Raw genomic sequence first — 12,701 nt, 5'->3', positions numbered from 1 at the left:
CTTACATTTATCTTTGCAATACCTCTTACACTTAACAGCAGAGAGCAAAAAAAAAATTATTTCTTTCCACAGAGTAGTACCATGGCTGTATCTCACTGAGACAAGCATTAAACAGAAGATGGCTTGTCGGAATTTGATGCCTGCATAATGACTGTTTATGCTAGGTCAGCCTCTGGTTTATCTGAAACAAACCAAACCAACAAACAAACCAAAAGTATCTGTACTAAAGAAAGTATCTAGAATTTTAGAAACACTACCACTGTTGTAAAGTGGTATTAAAATTTAGTGAGTTAAAAATAGTAGGTTTAGAGCTCCTTCTGACCTTTGTCAAAGTCCCCTTTTAAAAAGAAAAATCACACCTGGGTGACAGTAAGCAAGACTAACTTGGTTAAAACATTCAGTAGCAGACATTTGACGTGAAAAATTAAATGCATTCAAGGATTAAAGCTGCTTATTTTCTCCTAGGTTCCTTTCTGATGCTTAGTCTCATTGATGTATAATAAAGAAACGGGAAAGTGTGTACTGCTTGCCAATGGCAATCCTTTCTCACAGTAGTGTAATCATTTAATTGATTAGGAGAGTGCTCAGATGATCGAAGTGGAAGTGGATAAAGTGACAGTGCTGGGAAGAAAACAAGTTGAAGCAATCAAGAAGCTCTGGGAAGACTGAGGAATTCAAGAATGCTACGACAGACGGAGGGAGTACCAGCTCTCAGACTCTGCTAAGTAGTAAGTACACTGTGCAATTACAAGGACAAGCCAGACCTAATGAAGTTAATCATAGAATCATTTAGGTTGGAAAAGACCCTCAAGATCATCAAGTCCCACCGTTAACCTAGCACTACCAAGTCCACCACTAAACCACGTCCCTAAGCGCCACATCTACCCATCTTTTAAATACCCCCAGGGATGGTGACTCAACCACTTCCCTGGGCAGCCTGTTCCGGCTTGATAACCCTTTCAGTGAAGAAATTTTTCCTGATATCCAATGTAAACCTCCCCTGGCACAACTTGAGGCTGTTTCCTCTTGTCCTATCATTTATTACTTGGAAAAAGAGACTGACACCTACCTTGCTACAGCCTCCCTTCAGGTACTTGTAGACAGCAATAAGGTCTCCCCTCAGCCTCCTTTTCTCCAGAGTAAACAAACCCAGTTCCCTTAGCCGCTCCTCATAAGACTTGTGCTCCGGACCCTTCAGCAGCTTCGTTGCCCTTCTCTGGACGCAATCCAGCACCCCAATGTCTTTCTTGTAGTGAGGGACCCAAAACTGAACACAGTATTCGAAGTGTGGCCTCACCAGTGCCGAGTACAGGGGCACCATCACTTCCCTAGTCCTGCTGGCCACACTATTTCTGATACAAGCCAGGATGCTGTTGGCAACCTGCGCACACTGTTGACTCATAATGAAGAGATAGGTTCACTCTGATTTTATTAGTTATAGCTGTGTCTCTGTTGGCCTGTGGTATACAACAAATTTTAGGATGGGGTGATGAAACAAAGTAATTCTAGGCTTTTTGAACATCCTGGAACCATCATCCCTCTCAGTTCTGAGGTCAACACAGCTGGTACATAACTGAGTTTCCCTTGGGGGAAATCATGAAAAACAGCTGTACAAAATACACTGACAACAAGCAGGAAGGTCAGACAGTTCAGTTATGTGAAAAGTTTAGCATATAAATAAGAATGAAGATGTCTCTCCCCCCATTTTCAATGAATTTAGTTGTGAAAAAATTATTGTTTGATGATAACAGAAAGTTTACATTTTTGTTTCTGCCAAGGTTGAGAAGTAACAGGGTTAAATTTCAGCAAGGAACATTTAGATAAGGCATTTATGGTAACCTTTAACTCAGAATGGCTACACATAGGCAATCTGTGTTAAGCATTACCATTCTTGACAGATGTTTGTCTGCCTTGTTCTTAAATAATACTGCATTAGAGAAGAAGGATCACAGAATCACAGAATCAACCAGGTTGGAAGAGACCTCAGGGATCATCAAGTCCAACCATTGCCCTTACACCACCCTGTCAACTAGACCATGGCACTAAGTGTCATGTCCAGTCTTTTCTTAAACACATCCAGAGATGGTGACTCCACCACCTCCCTGGGCAGCCCATTCCAATGTCTAATAACCCTTTTTGTAAAGAAATTCTTCCTGATGTCCAACCTGAACCTCCCCTGGCGAAGCTTGAGGCTGTGCCCTCTTGTCCTGTCGCTAGTTGCCTGGGAGAAGAGGCGAACTCCCACTTCACTACAACCTCCCTTCAGGTAGTTGTAGACTGCAATAAGGTCACCTCGGAGCCTCCTCTTCTCCAGGCTAAACAACCCCAGCTCCCTCAGCCGTTCCTCGTAGGTCAGACCCTCCAGACCCTTCACCAGCTTGGTCGCCCTCCTCTGGACTCGCTCCAACACCTCAACATCTTTCTTGAAGTGCGGGGCCCACAACTGAACACAGTACTCAAGATGCGGCCTCACCAGTGCTGAGTAGAGAGGGACGATCACTTCCCTAGACCGGCTGGCTACACTATTCCTAAGAGAGGCCAGGATGCCATTGGCCTTCTTGGCCACCTGGGCACACTGCTGCCTCATGTTTAGCCGGCTGTCGATCAGCACCCCCAGGTCTCTTTCCACCAGGCCGCTTTCTAACCACTCTTCCCCCAGCCTGTAGCGCTGCATGGGGTTGTTGTGGCCGAAGTGTAAGACCCGGCACTTGTTCTTGTTGAACCTCATGCCGTTGGTCTCGGCCCATCTATCTAACCTGTCCGAATCCCTCTGTAGGGCCTTCCTACCCTCCAGCAGATCGACACTCCCACCCAGCTTGGTGTCATCTGCAAATTTACTGAGGGTGCACTCAATCCCTATGTCTAGATCATCTATAAAGATATTGAACAGCACTGGCCCCAGAACTGAGCCCTGGGGAACACCACTAGTGACCGGCCGCCAGTTGGACTTTGCCCCATTCACCACCACTCTCTGGGCTCGGCCATCCAGCCAGTTTTTAACCCCTTGAAGAGTCCACCCATCCAAGCCCCGGGCAGCCAGTTTGTCTAGGAGGATGCTGTGGGAGACAGTGTCGAATGCCTTACTGAAGTCTAGATAGACTACATTCACAGCCCTGCCCTCATCTACTAAGCGGGTCACTTTGTCATAGAAGGAGACCAGGTTGGTCGAGCAGGACCTGCCTTTCATGAATCCATGTTGGCTGGCCCTGATTGTCCTTGCATGTGCCGTGTAATGGCACTCAGGATGATCTGTTCCATCACCTTGCCTGGCACCGAGGTCAGGCTGACAGGCCTATAGTTCCCTGGATCGTCCTTCCGACCCTTCTTGTAGATGGGCGTTACGTTTGCTAATTTCCAGTCAGCTGGAACTTCTCCAGTTAGCCAGGACTGCCGGTAGATAATCGAGAGTGGTTTGGCAAGTTCATTTGCCAGTTCCTTCATTACTCTGGGGTGAATCCCATCCGGGCCCATAGCCTTGTGGGTGTCCGGCTGGCACAGCAGGTCACTAACCGTCTCCTCCTGGATCATGGGAGGTTCACACAGCCCCCCGTCCCTAACTTCAGGCTCTGGGGGCCGAGTCTCCTGAGGACAACTGATCTTGACATTAAAGACTGAGGTAAAGAAGGCATTGAGCACCTCTGCCTTTTCCTCATCCCCTGACACTACACTACCCTCCTCATTCAGCAAGTGGCAGAGGCTCTCCTTGACCCTCCTTTTGCTGTTGATATATTTGTAAAAGCTTTTTTTGTTGTCTTTGACTGTAGCAGCCAAATCGAGCTCTAATTGAGCTTTGACCCTTCTAATCTTCTCCCTACACAACCTGGCCATGTCCCTATAGACCTCCCAAGTTACCCGACCCTTCTTCCAGAGCAAGTAGGCTCTCTTTTTTTTCTTAAGTTCTAGTCTAAGTTCCCTGTTTAACCAGGCCGGTCTTTTTCCCCAACGGCTTGCCTTCCTACAGACTGGGACAGCCTGCTCCTGAATATTTAACAATTCCCTTTTGAAGCATGTCCAGCCTTCCTGGACTCCTTTGCCCTCCAGGACCGAGTCCCTTGGGATTCCCAAGGGACTCGGTCCACCAGCCTCTTAAACAGGCTAAAGTCAGTCTGCCGGAAATCTAAGGCAGAAGTTCTACTCTTGCCCCTCCTTACTTCCCCCACTATCGAAAACTCTAACATTTCATGGTCGCTATTCCCAAGACGGCCACTGACCCTCACATCTCCCACTAGTCCTTCTCTGTTCACAAACAACAGGTGAAGCAGGGCCCCTCCTCTAGTGTGCTCATTTACCACTTGCATGAGGAAGTTGTCCTCCACACATTCTAGGAACCTCCTAGATTGCTTCCTCTCCGCCATGTTGTATTTCCAGCAGACATCCGGCGAGTTGAAGTCACCCACGAGTACAAGGGCTGGTGACCAGGTGGCTTCTGACAGCCGCTTGTAAAACTCCTCGTCCGCCTGCTCATCCTGGTTGGGTGGTCTATAACAGACTCCCACCGTAATGTCCGCCCTGCCGACCTTCCCCCTGATCTTCACCATAAACATTCAACCTTGTCATCCTCACCATCTTCCTCAATTTCAACACAGTCCAAGCACTCCCTAACATATAGCGCTACCCCACCGCCTCTCTTGCTTCGTCTGTCCCTCTTAAAGAGCTTATAGCCATCCATAGTTGCACTCCAGTCATGAGAGTCATCCCACCACGTTTCTGTGATGGCAACCACATCATAACCTTCCTGCTGTACAGTGGCTTCTAGCTCTTCCTGTTTGTTGCCCATACTGCGTGCATAGGTGTAAATGCACTTCAGCTGGGCTAGCGGCCTTGCCCCCGATTCAGGCCTGTCACCCCTAGGTTTATTTGTGGCTGCCCTGGTCTTATCCCCCTCCCCCATCGAACCTAGTTTAAAGACCTCTTGATCAGCCCTGCCAACTTCTGGGCCATAACCCTTTTCCCCTTCTGATTCAGCTGTTCCCCATCCGGCATAAGCAGGCCCGGTGTCATGAAAGCCGCCCCGTGGTCAACAAACCCAAAATCCCACCTACAGCACCAGTCTCTTAGCCACATATTAATCTGTTGTACTTTCATAGTCTTTTCCCTATTTTCACCAAATACCAAAGGAATTGAAGAGTATATCACCTGCGCACCTACCCACTTTACCAAACGCCCCAGGGCCCTGAAGTCCCTTTTGATTGCCCTGGGACTTCTCTCTTCAGTCTCATCCCTACCCACCTGGAGTACTAATAATGGGTAGTAGTCAGAGGGCCTCACCAGTGGAGGAATCCTCCTGGCAACATCCCTTACCCGAGCCCCAGGGAGGCAGCAGACTTCCCTGTGAGTCGGGTCTGGCCTGCATATGGGGCCCTCCGTTCCCCTTAGCAGGCAGTCGCCTATAACAATTACTTTTCTCCTTTTTGGAGCTGGTTGCAACCCTCTTACTCAGTTGCTTCTGTTCACGTAGTCCCGTAGAGGGTCTTTCACCTAGATTTGTATCTTCCTGACACTCAGGAAGACGCTCAGGCTCCAGCACCTCATACCTATTCTGCAGGGGGACGTGGGGAGGGGAGGAAGGTCGGGATGGGATTCGCCTGCCACCCCGAGCAGGGACCTGCCTCCATTCCCCCCCATCCCCTAGTTCTCCTCCTGCTCCTTGTGGAGGAGGAAGAGGATCCTCCACTACCCGGGGAGCATTAGGCCCATCCGTTTTCCCCAGGACAGGCAGGGAACAGCACTGCCCGCCATCCTCTTCCTGGGATGCTCTTGCACTCCTTAACCTTTCCACCTCCTCCTTGAGCTGGGCCACCAAGGAGATCAGGTCGTCGACCTGTTCGCACCTCACACAGGTGAGGTCTCCGTTACCCTCGAGTGCCAGGGCCAGGCTCTGGCACTCCCTGCAGCCTGCCACCTGCACCTCCGCATGCTTCCGCAGCAGGTCCGTTTGGGTTGCCACCATGTCTTTTCTGGCACCCGCAAGGGACTTAGGGCCCCGCCGAGTGGAAACCACACCTGCCTGCCCGCCTACCCCGCTCGCCACCCTGCCTGCGAGAACTGCTGCGCAAACTGCCACGCCCCTGGGGCTGAGCCCTCCCCCGCCCCGGGACACACCCAGTCACTGCTGACTCCCCCTCTCCCCTCTGGGCAGGGACTAGTCCCTGTCCTCCCAGAGGCTCTTTATCACCCGATCACAGGGGGTGGTGCTACGCCCCCTCCTCTCCTCATTCGTTGCCGGGAACTTCCGGGTCCAGGCGCGTCTCGGGCTGCTGCTCAGGGGGGCCCGGAGCACGGAAACCGCACGGAAACCGCTCGACCGCTACGGCCCGATCTCTCCCCGCACTAACCTCAGTCGCTGCCACCGCTGCCGCCGCCGCTGCCGCCGTTGCCGACTCAATAGCAACCCACTAATGCCACTTAATGGTCTGTCGTGGCCTCATTTTCTAAGAAATCGTCCACAATTGAAAATCAGTTTTATTTCAAATTTTATAAGATTTAAATTATTAAATCTTGCTTTTGCTGTTAATTACAATTGAGATTTCAGGAACAATTTGCTACGTTGCTGGAGAGGGGGAATTTTCTTAAGAGAAATCTTTTTTGAGTAAGTGATAATATTAACTGTGATTATTTCTGATTTTGGAGCCTGAACGTGAGGGAACTTTGGGCAGCAATGGGGGAGTTAGTGCTTAAATAAAGGAAGGTTTGTGCTACAACCATGTTGTATGATTTGGAATACATCTTACACTTTTTGTATGCCTTGTTAGGATTTTGGATGATATAATGTTGCCTTCTAGTGGTGGGTAGATAGATTGCAGAGAGGAATACCAGGTATCGGTTCTGAGAGCCTTGCTCACACACTGCTCATTGAGGCACAGGAATGTCAGCCTAGAATTTAATCCCAGCCATGAAAAGCGCAAGAGCCTTGAGAAACCAAGGAATGTAAAGCTGAGAATGACTGCATGGGCAAGCAAGAAACTAAATGCATCATCGGTTATATTAAAAATATATACGAAGTTTGAAGCATTCATGTTTGCAGTGCTTTCAATTAATTATTTTTCTGAATTCTGTCCAGCAGCCTTTCACATTTGTGTGCAATATTAGCAGCACAGATGAAGTGACAGGGGACAGAGTACTGTTGGTAAACATTATGGCTATGACTGATATTTATATTTGTGTTCAAATCTTAATTCTGAAGTTTATTTTGGGGTAATAGCAAAGATTATTCAAATAAAATTCATCATTTTGGGTTTGGGCTGATTGTCTATAGAACACTCAGATGTCATCTCTTTTGACTAGTATTATCCTGTCTGAAATGTACATGCAGGTCTCAGTTAAGCAAAGGGTGTTTTATTGCTTTATGCCAGCAACAATTGCACTAAGGCCATGCACAACTGCATTTCTGTTTAGCTGCTTTTATGGGAACACTTCTGTGATTGCTGGTTAGTACTTTGGTTTTGAACCTGTGTGATTAATTTATGATAGTCCATTAATCTTGTTTCTGTTATATATTTAACTTTTCAGTTATCTTACTGACCTTGATCGTATTGCTATGCCCTCATTTGTACCAACTCAGCAAGATATTCTTAGAGTCCGAGTGCCAACTACAGGAATTATCGAGTATCCTTTTGATTTAGAAAATATTATATTTAGGTAAGACTGTCTGTCAGATGATTCAGTATACAGTTATGAAAGTAGTTGCTGCAACTTTACTTCTAGGGTCCTTTAGCTTTTGCATTCAATGAGTATTGTATGTGTTTCCAGCTCTTTTAGTCTCCAAAGTTAATACAGTAACTTCAGGGGTGTTTCAAAACATTCCTTTTGAAATTTACATTACATGAAAAAAAGTTTTTCAATTTAAGCAGCCCAATTACTGTGTATTCTGAACTATTAGTTTAATTAAAAGCCTTGGATGGGGGGGTGCAGAGGCAAGGTATTTGTAGTAACATGAGTGCTTGTGTCACAAGGTAGTTTAATTCCAGTTAGAGCCAACAGTTTCAGCCTCCTGACTGTAACTGTTTGGAAGAGAGGGCCGTAATAGATATGCTAAAGCCCTCAAGTGAGTTTACAACTTTCAGTTAGATAAAGTTAGGGAAGGGATTTGGAGATATTGAGGGAAGGAGGAGGAAAAACAAAGTGGAGGGTCACGACAGTAGATACTTCTCTTCTTTCTGCCATATAATATTTTAAAAACAAATGTTCACTGGAATTGAGAGAAACATACTCATAAAGATGAAAGAAAGTCTGAGAAGCACCTCAAAATTATCTTATCTGCTACTAGACAAGCTATTGCAACAGGCGGGGTTACTGATTTTCTAAGAGAAAGCATTTTTTTTATTTAAAAATTGCAGAATTCGCACCAGCATGATTATAGATGTTCTTCCACCAAACCACCCATTACATTATGAACAAACACCTGCCTGCAGTTACAACACAGGACTAGAATCCACTCTGATAACACATGGTCAAACCAGCCTAACTGTGATTTTGGTTTTTGTTTGTTTTTTTCCTGGAAAACTGAATGTTCTAGGGAACAATTTGACCTGGATAAAATGTGAGGGATTGACTTAACTGTCTGCAAAACCATAGGAATTTGATGTGGAACTAAGATATTTGTGAGCATTTTGATTGTTTTGGATAGTGAGATACGACTACACTGGGGTTTTTTTGGGGGGGGCAAGGGAGATTTTGGAGTGTGTGGGGAAACAAAATTGAATATGTTAACAGCTGCCTTTGCTAAAACTTCTGTTTTGTATTGTGTCTCAGGTGGTTTATACACTTGTACTGGGCCTGGCTAGGATAAAGTTAATTTTCTTCATAGAAGCTGATATGGTGCTGTGTTTTAGATTTGTAACCAAAAAAGTACTGATAACAGTTTTAGCTTTTGCTGAACAGTGTTTGCACAGCACCAAGGAGTTCTCTGTTTCTCTGCCCCCGAGTGAATAGGTTGGGGGATGCACAAGAGGTTGGGAGGGAACACAGCCAGGCAGATGACCTGAACTAGCCAGAGACATATTTCACGCTATATAACGTCATGCTTAGTGATAAAAGTAAAAAGAGGGGGCTTTCAGGAGGTTGGCCATCTTTTTCTCGGGAACTGGTTGGGCATCAGTCTACCCATGAGAGGTGGTGACTGATTGCTTTTGCATCACTTGTTTTGTTTTCTTTATCTCTTCTTCTACTTATCCTTCACTTGTTAAACAATTTTTTTTTTTTTTTTGAATCTCGACCTCCAGGGTTTCTTGCTTTTACTCTCTTTTCTCTCTCCTTGTCCAACCACGGTGTGGGGGGGTAGTGAGCGAGTGCCTGCATTGTGCGTAGCTGCCCACCGGGATTAACCCACAACAACACTAAGGAACAGTGAAAGCTGTAGCACTACAGAAAGTGAATCAAGTTTAAATATTAAACAGAACATACAATGTTAAGATACACTGTTCACAGTTCAAGCTTATCTAAGGTAGGCGACCTGTTATAAGACCTTTGGATATACTTAAAGTATATTTATGAAAATGACTAATATGTTGACTGTATTTCTGTTTAACAGGATGGTGGATGTAGGTGGCCCAAAGGTCAGAAAGAAGGAAGTGGATCCATTGCTTTTCTTAGTTGCATTAAGTGAATATGATCAAGTCTTGGCAGAATGTGACAATGAGGTAAGGAGTGTGGGTATATAAGGTACAGAAAAAGATGTGTGCTTCTTAAGAAAGACAGCAATCACATGTCTTCATTATAGCATTTGCAAATACTAGGATTACATTAAGAAGCTGATGAAGCAGACCCAAAATTGTATCAAAATAGCAGCCTGCCTGTAAGAGTGAACTCTACCTTAAAAGACAAAATACAATTTAAAAATGTTTTAAATCACTTAAACCATATCAAATGTTTGAGAATTTGAGCATCAGCAATATCTCTAAACAAGTAAAACTACCTCAGTCATCTGTGATTAGGTTGTTTGTTTGTTTTTTAAGCGTCTGATGTTTCAGAATTAATCTGTGCATTACTTAAGGAAAATTAAACTAAAATAACATAAAATTTACCTATTTCCCAAGGTTGGAAAACATAAGATGAGTTCTCCCACCTGTTCTAGAGTGCAGTCATCAGCACTAGCCAGATGCTGTAGTGAAGGATGCAAAAAAAGAAAACAGTAGGCAGTTAAGGAAAAGCATATTGGTAGAATTGCATTACTTTTGGTAGTGGTTGCTTTCCATCTTGCAGTATGAGGATTCCTTCAAATGTCCTTCAAAAATGCTTAATACCATTTGAACTCTAAAGTCCCAAAGCCCTTACAGATCAGTTTCTCAAGATCTGTTCGAATGGTGAAAAGCACACCCTACTTCACTTGCTGAAGTGTCACAACATCTATTGTAGTTAAGAGTGTTCAAAGTTCCCTGTCATCTTTCAATGCATGAATAACTTCAGTAACTGTAATTTTCTTTTTCCTTTCACTATCTTGAACATTTTTGTTATGCTCACTTTGGACATCAGGAAATAAATAACAAACTGACTGCCATCACAAGCTTATCCCCAGGAACTCCAAACAGCAATCATCTCCAATGTGGTGTTCCTTAGATCTCTCTTGAAATGGACAGACTTTATTACTAGTATAGATGAGTACATATGCCCTTGTCCTTTAGCTATGATACAGTATGTTAATATCAGATATTTGACCTGATACACCCTGCTTCATCTCTCATAAGAGGCTTTCATAGAGCAGCAGTCCATGGCTGCTTACTAACTCTTACAAGAATTACAATAATTTCTATTATTAAGGCTTACCTTTATTTCACATGCCATCGTTACATTCATAGTGGTGATCCAAAACACAGTGAATAAAAGGATGTAGAACATGAAGAGTAATAATCAACCAGTGCATTGCAATTGTGCTTAATGAAAGTAATATTTTTTAAAAAAGCTTTCCAAAAAAACTTTTATGATCTCTGGCTGATATGATTTGTGTATGCTACTGGCTAGAGAGCATAACTTCATATTAAGTTTTGTTGTTGTAGAATCGAATGGAAGAAAGCAAGGCCTTATTTAAAACTATCATTACATATCCCTGGTTTCTGAATTCTTCAGTCATTTTGTTTTTAAATAAAAAAGATCTTCTAGAAGAGAAAATCATGTATTCCCATCTAATTAGTTACTTTCCAGAATACACAGGTAAGCATTTATTCCACACTATCTTCACAAAGCTAAAAGTCTTATTTAAACCAGTTACTTTTTCCTCATTAAATTGAACACAGAAAGTGGAATTATGCCATACATTTGATATCTATACTTTTCTACTCTATCCTTTAAAAGACAAACTTAAGTTACTCAGTTTCACTGGAACTTTGGTTTTTTTACTGGAGTACTGGGGACAGAGTCTTAAGAGATTTCTTGCAGCCATTCTGTTACCATTAGAGTGGCATGATCACTATTTATGAGAAGCACCACCTTTTTCATCTTGTATCTCAAGAGACAAGATAGAGGGGGAACTTGGGGAATATGGCTATTAATCCAACTCTTTATATAGTATAAAACCCCATAGTATAGTTTTGCATTTATTACTACAATTTGTTATCTATACAAAAGTCCGAAGTTAAAAAGCAGCCTGAATAACTTTCCTTAACAAATGTTACTGATACTTAAAGTCGCCAAATGATGAAAACAATCACAGATTTAGTATTCCATTACTTCATCTAGTAGTATATTCTTCAAGACATATATCACGTTGAATCCTACAATGAAAAGAGTTGTAAAGATTTAATAGCTACAGATAAAACACACGTCCCTCTCTTGGCCAAAGAGAATCCTGTTTATTCTGTGTGTTTTAGAAAATTTAATTTCTCTAATGGTCTTTGACATATTACAATAATGTAGCAAACTATTAATATATGCTGGGTAATTTCAGTTGCGTAAGTTTTTATAAAACATTGCTTTGACCTGTAAGGTTTACCATTGAAGAAAGCATACTCTATACGTTTTAGAAAGCAGTGTTGTAACAGCTTTTGCTCCACTAACATATGAAAGAGAAAATGCCAACAAGGGAGTATGCGATTTGACATTTAAATATGAAATTAGCCTGTTAAGATACTGCCCATATGTTTCTTTCTTGACCCATAGCTTTTAACTGTCCAAAACCACTAACTGCGCTTTTGACTAGGACCTAAACAAGATGTCAAAGCTGCCAGAGACTTCATTTTGAAGCTGTATCAGGATCAGAATCCAGACAAGGAGAAAGTAATCTATTCCCACTTCACCTGTGCCACAGACACAGAAAATATTCGTTTCGTCTTCGCTGCTGTCAAGGACACGATCCTACAATTAAACCTGAGGGAGTTCAACCTGGTTTGAAGAAAACGCATGGTTGCAGCCACAAAGTGTGGCTTACTCACAGCACAGTCTGTGTTGATAAAAAAAAAGGTGTCGTTTTAAATACCATTTACAGAAATGGGAGGAGGATTTATATTTGCTGAAGAAGTATAGATTAAGAGAACTTTAAAGAATGAGTTTCAAAGTTTACTTTTTAAGCTATATATTGAAAATATATAGCTTTTTCTGAGAGTTATTTTTTGACAGCTGTGGGAATTAAGTATGTATAGAAGAATGTACATAACTACATTGCTGTCCAGCTGGTATTTTCATAAGATTTTTCTTTTTTTTTTTGTTTCTCTTTTTTTTTTTTAATTTAGCATTTAGAATCATAGCTTATAAAATTTCAAGTGTTATTTTAG

At 43.3% G+C, this 12,701-nt stretch overlaps 1 protein-coding gene across 1 annotated transcript; it reads left to right on the top strand.

Annotated features, from left to right (window-relative positions):
* The first annotated feature begins 588 nt into the window (after positions 1–588).
* Positions 589–12,321, top strand: GNA14 (G protein subunit alpha 14). Its single transcript, XM_068422925.1, is given in 7 exon segments — positions 589–728; positions 7,510–7,638; positions 9,530–9,548; positions 9,550–9,586; positions 9,589–9,638; positions 10,992–11,145; positions 12,131–12,321. Coding segments are annotated over 7 exon segments (720 nt in total).
* The last annotated feature ends 380 nt before the right edge of the window (positions 12,322–12,701 follow it).

Source organism: Nyctibius grandis, chromosome Z, assembly GCF_013368605.1.
Source record: "Nyctibius grandis isolate bNycGra1 chromosome Z, bNycGra1.pri, whole genome shotgun sequence".
Lineage (NCBI taxonomy): Eukaryota > Metazoa > Chordata > Aves > Nyctibiiformes > Nyctibiidae > Nyctibius > Nyctibius grandis.
This window is presented reverse-complemented; position numbering and strand designations above follow the sequence as displayed.